Genomic DNA, 13,709 nt, shown 5'->3' on the forward strand with positions numbered 1-13,709 from the left:
TTTTTGGCAGAAAGGATCAGATGTTGGAGAGTGTCAACGGACAAGCAGTCAATTAACATCCAACCGCCCATATAGGGACAACGGATGGTCCGATCAGGTCTGCCTAAAAAACTGACCCGATAAGGCCGCCCATGTGAAAGGGGCCTTACTTTAGCAGACATCATATGTATATGGAAGCTCCTCCCTTTGATCTGAAGATGAATGCAAATAAACAGTATAACCTTTTACAGTGGAACCTCGGATTGCAAGTAACACGGTTAAACAAGCGTTTCGCAATACTTGCAATACTCGGCGAGCAGGATTCAAGCCACAGCGGTGTGCAGTACCGCATTTGGCCAGAGGTGCGCGGCTGCCGGAGCCATTCGAAAAACTCAGTTCCCAAGCCTTTCCGAGCTCAGCCGAGCCATTCCCGAGTATTTCCGAGGCTCTCCTGTGCCCCCCACCTCTGGCCATGCGGTATTGCATGCCATAGAAGTCAATGCGGAACAAATAATTTTCGTGTCCATTGACTTCTATGGGGAAACTCGCTTTGATATGCTAGTGCTTTGGATTACGAGCATTGTCCTGGAACGGATTATACTCGTAATCCGAGGTTCCACTGTATCCCATCAAAAACATACTGACTCGAGTATAAGCCTAGGGTGCCCATGTGCATGCCTCACTATGCCCATGTGCATGCCTCACTGTGCCCATGTGCATGCCTCACTGTGCCCATGCCTAGACTGACGTTTAACATGGGAGTCTAGTGAAGGGGTGCCCCGCTTTGAAAAAATTGGTGCTCCTGAGCCGGGGAGGTCCCCCAGACAACAAACTTTGCACACTAGAGGAGAAAGCGGGCTACATGTGTGCCAATTTCCGGGTCCAGGGGACCCATGACTGGCTGGTACCGGGTCCCCAAATTCACCGGAGAAATTACTGTTTAACATGGGAATCTATGGAAGGGGTGCCCGGCTTTGAAAAATTGGTGCTCCCCGACCGTAGGACCCACAGACAAGAAACTTTGCACACATGTAGAGGAACAGTGGAGCTACATGTGTACCATGTTTGGGGACCTACGGTCGGCCGGTACCGGGTCCCCAAAGTCCGGGATTTCAGGCGCAAAAAGGTGACTCGAGTATAAGCCGAGGGTGCCATTTTCAGCACAAAAAAAATGTGCTGAAAAACTTTGCTTCTACTCGAGTATATACGGTACTGTATATGTAAAATAGCATAATAATATCTGTGAAGCTACAGCTTCCATAGCCAGGTGATGTACAGTCATGCTTTCATTGATCACAGAGCTCTGCACAGGTGTTCAAGACTCCCGGGAAGATGTACTAACCTATTCCAGACGGTAAGCTGGTCAGCAGGTTCTGAGATAGCAGCAGGTCGGTGAGAGACACAAGGCCACTGATCTCTGCAGGAAGTTCCTCCAGCTTGTTCTCGGAGACATCCAGGCACACCAATCGCCGTAGATTCCCCAATTCCTGCAATACAATGGGAGGGGGATGGAGAAAAGGTTATTAACATGTGCTAGCGCAGATCCCAGTGCTGAAGCGCACACAGTTATAACACAATAGTATAGACGTCATCAGCACTCCAAGTAGGCGTTTGCAAGATTTATTATGAACACAAAATGGTCAGATAAATAAAATGTAATCATTGAGGTCACCGAGTCACCCCAAAGTAGAAGATCCTGCGAGGCCTCAAAATGTTCTCTCTCTCACCTATGGGATATTATGGGGTTGATTTACTAAATCTATAGAGTGCAAAATCTGGTGCAGCTCTGCATAGAAACCAGTTCGCTTCCAGGTTTTTATTTATTTTTTTGTCAAAGATTAATTGAACAAGCTGAAGTTAAAAACGAATTGGTTTCTATGCAAAGCTGCATCAGATTTTAGTTATAAAAGATATTGGGTCAGTGGCGGTGCCCCTCACCAGAAGAGTGATCCACCACAGTCAGACCCCTTTCACACGAAGGCACTTTGCAGGCGCTATAGCACTAAAAATAGCGCCTGCAAAGCGCCCTGTAGTCCAAGGGAGGGGGCGAGCACGACACTCCACACCAGGGAGAAAGCCTCGCATTACTGTGTGGAGTTACAGACAGAAGAACAGGAAGTGAGGATTTCTCAGAAGAAAAAAGGACATTTAAAAGCAAAAATGGAAGGATGAGGTAAGTGAAGGAGGACTGCACTAAGGTAAAGGAAGCTATTTAGGGAAAAAAAAATTGTACCTTTACAACCCCTTTGATTGAACAAGCTGAAGCTAGAAGCCGATTGGCTACCCATGCACAGAAGTACCCGTTCCCGAGTGCTCCATTGTTAGTAGGGTTGTCCCGACACCGGTATCGGTATCAGGACCGATACCGAGTATTTAATACCCCCGATACTAAAAAAAGAATACTTGTTCCCCCCCCCCCCCCCCCGCCGCAAACCCGTCGCCGCCGTTAATCAGCGTGCGGGGAACATTACAGCTTTCGTTTGAATAGCTGTATCCCCGCCGCGTATAGACACTCCCCCTTGCGCAGGATTGGACGGATCATCTGTCCAATCCCGCGCAAGGGGGAGTGTCAATATGCGGCGGGGATACAGCTATTCAAACGTAAGCTGTAATGTTCCCCGCACGCTGATTAACGGCGGCACGTGCGGCATCATCAAGGTATGTAGGACATGGCTGCAATAGGTGGGGGGACATGGCTGCAATAGGTGGGGGGACATGGCTGCAATAGGTGGGGGGACATGGCTGCAATAGGTGGGGGGACATGGCTGCAATAGGTGGGGGGACATGGCTGCAATAGGTGGGGGGACATGGCTGCAATAGGTGGGGGGACATGGCTGCAATAGGTGGGGGGACATGGCTGCAATAGGTGGGGGGACATGGCTGCAATAGGTGGGGGGACATGGCTGCAATAGGTGGGGGGACATGGCTGCGATAGGTGGGGGGACATGGCTGCGATAGGTGGGGGGACATGGCTGCGATAGGTGGGGGGACATGGCTGCGATAGGTGGGGGGACATGGCTGCGATAGGTGGGGGGACATGGCTGCGATAGGTGGGGGGACATGGCTGCGATAGGTGGGGGGACATGGCTGCGATAGGTGGGGGGACATGGCTGCGATAGGTGGGGGGACATGGCTGCGATAGGTGGGGGGACATGGCTGCGATAGGTGGGGGGACATGGCTGTGATAGGTGGGGGGACATGGCTGCAATAGGTGGGGGGACATGGCTGCAATAGGTGGGGGGACATGGCTGCAATAGGTGGGGGGACATGGCTGCAATAGGTGGGGGGACATGGCTGCAATAGGTGGGGGGACATGGCTGCAATAGGTGGGGGGACATGGCTGCAATAGGTGGGGGGACATGGCTGCAATAGGTGGGGGACATGGCTGCAATATGTGGGGGGACATGGCTGCAATATGTGGGGGGACATGGCTGCAATATGTGGGGGGACATGGCTGCATATGTGGGGGGACATGGCTGCATTTGGGGACACATTTAAAAAAAGTATCGGTACTTGTACTCAGTCCTAAAAAAGTGGCATCGGGACAACCCTAATTGTTAGTAAATCAACCCCACAGACTACTGTCTAAAAATGATGAGAAAGTGTGAAAGGCCACAGGTTGGGCACCAAAGAGTTAAGCGCCGGGGGTTCACTTGTACTTGCTTTTGGCGCAGACAGTCTCATATTGAGGAAAAACACCGCAGGAGACCAAGACCCAAAAAACCATACCACGTTAATGAAAACCCCTCTATATGAAACCCTTTTATGTAAACTCCAAACTGTTTGGATAAAGCCCAAATGATTCAGCAGAGCTGCGAAAAACCTCCCCAGGGGGTTAAAAAAAAATGCAGTCTCTGTTAAGGTGAACCAATAGACGGCGGTCAGGATTTCTCCAGGATGAGGAAACTGAATATCATTCAGTCTGGGAGTCAACATTCACCGAGCTGGATTGCTGAGGCTTGGCACGGAGACAGACAAAGGGGGTCTAAGATGTAATTCTATATCCGTGGCTTGTAGAAGGAAATGTTAAACCTCTAAAATCATGGAACCCCCCAACAGAACATGAGAAATTCAACAGTCAGGTAAGCGAGGTGGCAGAAAACTCACCGGAGGCAGAGACGTGAGCTGGTTCCGGTCCAGCCACAGTTCTCGGAGGTTAGGAAGGGCACCGAGTGTGTCAGGCTGTGATGGAGAAAAACAGGAGAGAGATTAAAGCCTGGTACACACGATCGGATTTTCATCGGACGAAGTGTAGGACAGGAACTTGTCTTGCATACAAAAAGCAAAGAATTGTCAAACAACATACACAAAACTACGTGGTTATTCAGCTCTTTAGCGCCACCCTTGGGGCAACTTCTGCTAATGTCGTGTTATGGTGAGCATTGTTTCTAAGCATGCGTGTTTGTACTTTGGAGTTTTGTCCGAGGGATTTGTGCACACACACGATCGGATAATCTGACAATTTTAACCACTTCAGCCCCGAAAAATTTAACTGCCAAATGACCGGGCCACTTTTTAGCGATTCGGCACTGCGTCGCTTTAACTGACATTTGAGCGGTCATTCGACTTGGCTACCAAACAAAATTGACGTCCCTTTTTTCCCCACAAATAGAGCTTTCTTTGGTGGTATTTGATCACCTCTGCGGTTTTTATTTTTTGTGCTATAAACAAAAATAAATAAGTGACTTTTTGCTAGAATAAATATCCCCCAATTTAAATATATATATATATATATATATATATATATATATATATATATATATATATATATATATATATATATATTCCTCAGTTTGGGCCAATATGTATTCTTATTCTACATTTTTTTTATCAAAAATATGTAGAAGAAAAATAAATACATATTGGCCCAAACTGAGGAAATATATATATAAAAAACACCCAATTAAGCGTTTATTGATTGGTTTGCGCAAAAGTTATAGCGTCCACATAATAGGGGGTAGTTTTATGCCATTTTTAATTATTTTTTTTTACTAGTAATGGCGGCAATCAGCGATTTTTATCGTGACTGCGACAGTATGGCGGACACATAGGACACTTTTGATGCCATTTTAGGACCATTGTCATTTATACAGCGATCAGTGCTATAAAAATGCACTCAGTTTGTAATTGACACTGGCAGGGAAGCGTTTAACCACTAGGGGGCGAGGAAGGGGTCAAGTGTGTCCTAGGGAGTGATTCTAACTGTGTGGGGGCTGGGCTACATGTGACACAACAGTGATCACTGCTCCCGGGAGCAGACGATCAGTGTCCTGTCACAAGGCAAAATAGGGAGATGCTTTGTTTACACAGGCACCCCCCCCCCCCCCCCCGTTCTGCAGCTCCGTGACACTATCGCGGGACACCGGCGGACATAGAGTCCGCAGGTCCCGTGGGCACGGTCACGGAGCTCGCAGCAGGGGTGCGCGATTCAAAGCAATGTGTGTGTGTGTGTGTGTGTGTGTGTGTGTGTGTGTGTGTGTGTGTGTGTGTGTGTGTGTGTGTGTGTATATATATATATATATATATATATATATATATATATATATATATATATATATATATATATATATATATATATATATATATATATATATATATATATATATATATATATATATATATATATATATATATATATACATACATACACACACACACATACACAGACACATACACAGACACATACACATGTATATATATATACACACACACACACACACACACACACATATATATACATACACATACATACATACATACATACATACACACACACATACACACACACATACACACACACACACGTTGCTTTGCACAGCCATGCGTGGGCCGGGCGGCAAGCGCATAAAGCATGCTATCCCACATTTGTCCGCGGAAAACCTGACAACCTTTGTCCGATGGAGCGTACAGACAGTCAGATTTTCCGACAACAGCCTGTCATCACACAATTCCAGTCGGATAATCCGACCGGGTGTTCGAGGCTTAATAGTTCAAGAATCAGAAAAGTATTACAGTTTGCAAGACGAGACAAGGACCGCTTCCATCGATAGGTCGTCTTTCTTACCAGAACCTGTAGGTCATTGCTTCCGAGATCCAAATGTTCCAATTTAACCAGGAATGAAAGAGACCTGCAAAACAGCAGATAAACATCGGTAAATAATGCAAAAAAAAATAAGAAAAAGAAAAGATTTTCGCTACTTGTATATCAAGTCAAAATTTATTAACACATTTTGATGGTCTTGCAAAACGCTCTCAAACCAAGTTACTCTCAAACCAAGGTTTTACTGTATATGTGATACACTGACCTTTTCCTCTTCAAGCTTCTGCCTGCATCGCTCTCCAAGCTCCTAGAAAGGTCCCAGGCAAAGTGCACTTGATATCACTCTGCCTGGGACAGGAGATTATGCGGCTCCTGCTTCCTCCACGGCTGGCACCGGATCCATGCACTCTGATGCTCTGGGATGGTGGGTCGGGTCCCCGTTGATTGCAAGCTGGGCTTGCCCACCCTCCATCCCAGAGCATGGTCATGCGTTTTCCTGTTTGAGGTCCCAGGCACCATTAGAGGGCTCCATGGGTTGAGCACCCCTGCCTTATATCAATCTGTACACTTAAACCTTCGTGTTTTTTCACCTTAATGTATCCTATGGAAGTACAACCCTCCCGAGGCCCCCGTTTTACTTACCCGAGCCCCGAATTTCGGTGGGCGCAATCCTGCGTGCTCTCCCCACGACTTTGCGGCTCTTCCTTTGATAGATTGGTAGCAGCGCAGCCATTGGCTCCAGCTGCTGTCAATCAAATCCAATGACGCAGCTGCCGGGGGGCTAGTCATACACTCGGCGGCTATGTACGCCGAGTGTGTGACTCAGGAGCGTGCCTGCAAGGTAACCCCCTCGGAAAGAGTTTCCCAGAAGGGGTTAGTTCTTGCAGGGAGATGCTGAGAGAGCCGCTGTGGGGCCCCAGAAGACGAGGGTCGGGGCCACTCTGTGCAAAACAAACTGCACAGTGGAGGAACGCATGACTTTTTCTTTTTTTTTTTTTTTAACAAACTGAACCTTTAGTACCGCTTTAAGTCAACCCCAATGTGTTCACCTTCATTGTAAATGTTGAGGTTGGAGGGATCAAAAAAAAAAAAAAAAAAGACGACCAGCTGCACTAAGAAATACAAGTGCTGATAACAATTCTCAGGACAATACAAATGAGTCCCTGCCTGGAACCGCCAATCTCAGGCGTTATACCCAAAAGGCTGATCATATTTGTAGCGCCAAGCTATGAGGGCAAGCTACGTCAATGGAGGAGACTGAGGTTGTCCCAGGCATGGACTCTGTTTATGTCTTTCAGGTGAATAAAGATTTGAATTTTTCCTCGGAGTGCCGCCAGTCTTTTTTTGGGGGAAATTGTACATTCTGTAGGGCACAGGACAATCCCCTACTAGCATTCAGCGCCCGATCTTCCACGAAGGTGACCTGAATCAGACCCCTTTGACACTGCAAACCGACCCTAAACAGCTGTTGCTGTGTCTCCGGTGTGAAAGCCTGAGGGCTTTCACACTGGAGCGGTGCGCTAGCAGGGCGGTAAAAAAAAAGTACTGCTAGCCGCATCTTTGGAGCAGTGAATCAGCTTGGTGTATACCGCTCCTGACCATTGAAATCAATGGGACACCGCGGCTATAGAGAAAAAGGAAACTGCCGCTCCAGGTGAGTGCAGGCAATGCATGGAACAAAGACTGGAGAAAAAGATTGGACAGCCGCACTTCCACGAAATTCTTAAAATGTTGCCTTTAATGGTAAAAAAAAACAGAAACGCCACTACAAGTCACAGCAGACTTGTAGTGCAGAGGCGCATTGCGGGTGGTTTCAACCCTCTCTCGACTGCTAGCGGGGCGGTTTTACGCATAGCGTCACAAAATTAGCGGTAAAGCGCCGCTAAAAATAGCAGCGCAATACCGCCACCACACCTCCCGCCCCAGTGTGAAAGGGGCCTTAAAGCTTGGGAGCAGCACCCCTGATACCCCCCCCCCCCCCCCCCCATAGGGGCTGGAGCGGCAGTGGTCTGTTTATCACCAACGGATTGCAGGAAACAAAGATTTTGCATGCTTAAATATACTTACGATGGCACAGACTTCAGCAGGTTTTCCCGTAATTCCAATGTGACCAAATTTGCTAAACTAATAGAAAAAAAAGAAAAAAAGAAAATAGTAAACATATGAACCACGGAAAACAAATCTGACAGAGCTTGACAACTGCTCTGTGAGCTGGATTTATGTATTTATTCTCTCAGTGTAAACGCTAGTCTCTTATTCATTACATATGTATTATCTGTGCAATATCTGGTGTAATGTTGAAGAGTCTTTCAGTTTATGTATTTTATAGACAAATAGGTGGATTCATAAAGAGTTAGGCCGGCTTATCAGTAGATAAGCCGACCTAACTCAGAATCTACGCCGACTTATGTTTAAGTGTATTCTCAATCAGAGATACACTTAAACACTTCTAAGATACGACGGCTTGCGCGGATGGCCGCTAGGTGGCGCTTCCATTGTGGTCAGCGTAGAATATGTAAATTTAGTAGATACGCCGATTCACAAACGTACGCCCGGCCGCAGTACATTTACGCCGTTTACGTTAGAGATAGGCCGTGTAAAGTTAGAGCTTGGCCCTAGATGGAATAGTAATGTTAAGTATGGCCACCGTTCCCGCGTTGAAATTCGATTTTTTTACGTCGTTTGCGTAAGTCGTCCGTGAATCGGGATTTACGTCCACGTCGAAATCAATAGGCCCGTGCGGCGTACTTGGCCGCAATGCACACTGGGAAATGTGGGCGCCCGGCGCATGCGCAGTAAAAGAAAAAAAAAAAAACACGTAAGGTCAAGCCCCATTAAAATAAAAAACACGCCCCCTTACACACATTTGAATTAGGCGCCCTTACGCCCGCTTTAGGCTACGCCGCCGTAACTTAGTAGGCAAGTACATTGTGAATCATGTACTTGCCTAGCTAACTTACGGCGCCGTAGCCTAAACACACTAAGCTACGCCGCCGCAAGTTTAGGCCAATGTGTCTAAATCTAGCTAAAAGTAATTTAATAAAGAAAGAAATTGAAAAAAAAAAAAACAGCAAATTCTGATTGGCTGCTGTGTTATCCTACAGAAGGATATCTATCAGGAAATGACACTTACTTGCCAATGTCATGGGGCAGCGCCTGTAAGGAAACATCATTGAGCGCCAGGTGAGCCAGGCTGCGGAGCTGCGTAAATCCATCCGGCAGTCTGCAAAATAAAAGGACACAGAATTGAATACAAAAATCTGGTGGAGAAACAAACACTAATAAAGAGCTTCTTTAAAGAGGACCTGTCTCCTGTTATATTTGTCATGTTGCGCCTCTCATTTATAACTAGTTGAGGTGTGACTTCTACATATGTTGTAAACTGCTTAATGCAAAGCCGAAATCATTATTTGTACTATAAAACTTAAACACTACTGAAAATAAAGAGGACCTGTCATCAGATATAGGACTACATGTCAAATGCAGCATGCTCAGCACTGTACCCGCGTGTAACACTTCCAGTAATATATTACAAGTCACAGAGATCATAGACCTCATCACGCCGTCATCTCAGTGGCGGCTGGTGCTCAAAATTTTTGGGGGGGGGGCGCAAACAAAAAAAACAAAAACAATTGCAGCCCCACTGTGCCCATCAAATGCAGCCCCACTGTGCCATCAAATGCAGCCCCACTGTGCCATCAAATGCAGCCCCACTGTGCCATCAAATGCAGCCCCACTGTGCCATCAAATGCAGCCCCACTGTGCCATCAAATGCAGCCCCACTGTGCCATCAAATGCAGCCCCACTGTGCCATCAAATGCAGCCCCACTGTGCCATCAAATGCAGCCCCACTGTGCCATCAAATGCAGCCCCACTGTGCCATCAAATGCAGCCCCACTGTGCCATCAAATGCAGCCCCACTGTGCCATCAAATGCAGCCCCACTGTGCCATCAAATGCAGCCCCACTGTGCCATCAAATGCAGCCCCACTGTGCCCATTGTCGCCACTGTGCCCTGTAAATTGCCCCTCCCCCCGCCCGGCACTTACCTTTCTGGGGTCGGCCATCCTCCTTCCACGTCCCTCGATGTCTTCTCCCGCCCTCGATGACGCTTCAGCCAATCAGGTACCGGTGAACCTGATTGGCTGAGATGCCTGTCAGTCTTATCCAAGGAACACACCCCGTGTATGTCCCTTAGATAAGTATCTGGAAGCCGAATACAGCCTGAGGGCTGTACTCAGAAAGCCTATCAGAGCCGCAGGGCTCTGATAGGCACTTCCACAGAGCCAACCAGCTGCCGTTATTCAGATGGTCGGCGCTCACCATCCGGCCATCCGATTAGTCGGCGGCAGCGGCAACAATACATAGATTCATGCATTGCATGAATCTATGTATTGTAAGTCAGTGGCGGTGCGAGAGCAAGAGGGGGCGGCGCTCCGGCGCCCTCTACGGACCCACCGTCACTTCTTCATCTGCTTTTCTCTATACATAAAGATTGGCCTTGGAGCAACTTGAGGAGGATATATCCCTGCATTTCCGGCTGTATTGTTGACCGTGTCCTCCGTTTATTTCCTACCTTTTGATTTTAAAACTGCAAGTTATCCCTAGTGATTGAATATGTCCCTTGGGCAATAATGGAGGATCCCTGATAGATTAAAGCTTTCTTTATCTAGTTTTCATATCCACAGCACCACTCTGTGGTGATATGATTTTCAATTATTTACACCAGGGGTGCCCAACCATTGGTCCGGGGGCCACATGCGGCAGCGGAGCCCTCCGATATGGCCCTCAACCTCCTGCTCTGGGATGGCAGATTGGCAAGCCCAGATCACGGGTTGCCGACCTGCCATCCCAGAGCAGCTGTTTTGAAAATGAAGCCGCTGGTAGAGGAAGTGGCTGTGGAGCATCAGTGTGAAAGCAGCCTTAGGCCCCTTTCACATGATCGGTCCGACCCAAATCGGATTCATCATTTACCTCTATGGAGCAGCAGATGTAAACCGGCTTGTGTCTGTTTGCACCCGCCTACCTAACAAAAAAAAAAATAGAAAAGGGATCTGCCTCCTTCCGTCTGGGCCGATCAGATCTGAGGGCCCATAGAGTAGAGTGGGCTGTGCCCATGGACACAGACCTGTCATCCTCCCGCTCTGCTCATTGTGGCCCGTGACCGGTTACCAATTTGCTTAAGTGGCCCTCACTCGACAAAAGGTTGGGCACCCCTGATTTACACACACTGGTAGAAATGTGTCAGGTCCTTGCTGAACCGGCAGCATTTCAATCAGCCTAGGGCCAACTTTCCTCTTTGTGTAATGCGGTGGAGAGCGTGTTACCACGCAGCTGCTGTTCCTCAGACGTGACCTGAGCCAGTTCAGGCCTAGTTCACGCATTTCACACTAGCAACCAGCGGGTGGCAGCATTTTCCCCAAATCTGAGACCGGCGGTTGCAATGTCCAGGTTTTGAAGAGTTCAGGGAGTGTCCCCGACACGCCACAATAGTGACCTCTCAGAGAACCACAACAAGGGGGTGTGGACGGGAGAAAACTGCTTATATCCAAACCAGGCGGCTTGTCTCGGGCACGCTGCCCACATCGCATTGTGAGATGTGAATAGAGGGCAGCGGGGTAGACGGAGGATTATATCCTGAAATCTGAAGGAATAATAAGCAATCTTGCAGTGACTGTACTGCTTTTTCGACAGTTAAAAGCAGCTTTTCTCAATCATGGTTCTGTAGAAGCCTGGGCTTCCTTCCGAGGTTGGTCGGGGTTCCTTGAGCTGTGGCTTTTCTTATATAAAACTTTAGTGCTTGCATGGTTTCAGGCACAATGCCACGTAGCTGGGCAGCTGCAGGACACCAATGATCTTTTAGCCGTCTGTAAGGGGGGGGGGGGGGCATTCTTTTCATTGGCCACCAATACAAAGGGCATTTGTCCCACCGACTCCCAATAAATTGGATTTAGCACAAGTTCCTCAAGACTTTATAATTAGGTCAATCCTGGTGAAAAATGGTTGAGAAAAACATGATTTTTGTACTCGGCGTAAAATCCTTTTCTCTGAAGTTCACGGACAGACACAGCTCCAAATAATCTTGACAGTAGGGTTAGGTTCCGTCTATCAGGAGAGGATGCCTACTGTCAAGATTTGGAGCGGTGTCTGTCCATGAACGAAAGAGAAAGCTGGTTTAAAGTGGTTGTAAACCCCTTTAGGGAAGTTACACCTACAGGTAAGCCTAGATTAAGGCTTACCTGTAGGTGCTTGCAATATCTCCGAGATCTACACGTCTTGGAGATATTTGCAATTTCCCCGAGCGCCGCCGCCTTCTGGGCATATGCGTCTTGAAAGGGCACTCTGTGCCGTTTCAAGCCGAGAAAAGCAGCACCCGTGCGCATGCACGGAGTGACGTCATCGGCGGAGCGGCGATACCCAGAAGCAACCTCCGGGAGAGATGTTGCCGCTGGAGGGGGGGGGGACGAGGACTGCTGCGGGGACTTAAGGTAAGTAATTGATAATGAGCTAGTATGCTAGTCATACTAGCTCATTTTGCCTTTGTCTTTCAGGTTTTAAAAAAATTAAATTTGGGGGTTTACAACCACTTTAAAGGGGACTGAGGTTTTAAACTCCATGTGGGAGCGCAGAGAATTGGAGCATAAGGGGGTGAAGGAAGGGGCTTCACGTGGTCTCCTTGCCTATATACAAGGCAAATAACCGTGCCCTTGAAAAACTCTTCCGCTCAATCCATATACATCCTCGCTGCCCCTTCCACCTTCACAACCTGTATTAGAATGAGCGAAGCCGGTGACCCAAGAGAACTCGAATGTCACTCATCCCAGAACTCGCACATCGCTCACCCCCATCAAGTGGCAGTTTTTTGACCTGGCAATGGGTTGCTAGACCCGAGTCACACAGGAATGGTCATATGCTCCCCAACACCTGGAAATGTAAGGCGTTGTGATATATTGTGACTCATGCGAAGAGGGATGAGCTTCGAGGGTGCCCACACAGAGACGCTGTCAGTTTTTCCACATTGCGGGAAGGTGACCATGTCCCTTTAACCACTTAAAGACCGCCTCCTGCACATATACGTCGGCAGAATGGCACGGCTGGGCACAAGCACGTACAGGTACGTCCTCTTTAAGTGCCCAGCCGTGGGTCGCGCCCGCAACCCGGTCCAAAGCTCCGTGACCGCGGCACCCAATCGCCGCTGGAGTCCCGTGATCGGTCCCCGGAGCTGAAGAACGGGGAGAGCTGTGTGTAAACACAGCTTCCCCGTTCTTCACTGTGGTGCCGTCATCGATTGTGTGTTCCCTAAAATAGGGAACCACAATCAATGACATCACACCTACAGCCACACCCCCCTACAGTTAGAAACACAGATGAGGTCACATTTAACCCCTTCAGCGCCCCCTTGTGGTTAACTCCCAAACTGCAATTGTAATTTTCACAGTAAACAATGCATTTTTAATGCATTTTTTTGCTGTGAAAATGACAATGGTCCCAAAAATGTGTCAAAATTGTCCGATGTGTCCGCCATAATGTCGCAGTCACGAAAAAAAAAATTGCTGATCGCCGCCATTAGTAGTAAAAAAAAAAAAAAAAAAAAAATGCAATAAAACTATCCCCTATTTTGTAAACGCTATAAATTTTGCGCAAACCAATCGATAAACGCTTATTGCGATTTTTTTTTTACCAAAAATAGG

The 13,709-nt window shown here is 47.7% G+C and overlaps 1 protein-coding gene across 18 annotated transcripts in view; it reads right to left on the bottom strand.

Moving 5' to 3' along the window:
- The window catches only part of SCRIB (scribble planar cell polarity protein), a 265,308-nt gene that overhangs the window by 166,877 nt on the left and 84,722 nt on the right, over positions 1 to 13,709 (bottom strand). For all 18 annotated transcript variants that reach the window (XM_040355076.1, XM_040355064.1, XM_040355062.1 and 15 more), the window contains exons 4-8: positions 9,153 to 9,242; positions 8,087 to 8,143; positions 6,044 to 6,107; positions 4,087 to 4,161; positions 1,322 to 1,466 (exon numbers count right to left, since the gene is read on the bottom strand). In XM_040355076.1, coding sequence (XP_040211010.1) covers positions 1,322 to 1,466; positions 4,087 to 4,161; positions 6,044 to 6,107; positions 8,087 to 8,143; positions 9,153 to 9,242 — 431 coding nt within the window. The remainder of the gene's footprint in view (positions 1 to 1,321; positions 1,467 to 4,086; positions 4,162 to 6,043; positions 6,108 to 8,086; positions 8,144 to 9,152; positions 9,243 to 13,709) is intronic.

Source organism: Rana temporaria, chromosome 5 (assembly GCF_905171775.1).
Source record: "Rana temporaria chromosome 5, aRanTem1.1, whole genome shotgun sequence".
Lineage (NCBI taxonomy): Eukaryota > Metazoa > Chordata > Amphibia > Anura > Ranidae > Rana > Rana temporaria.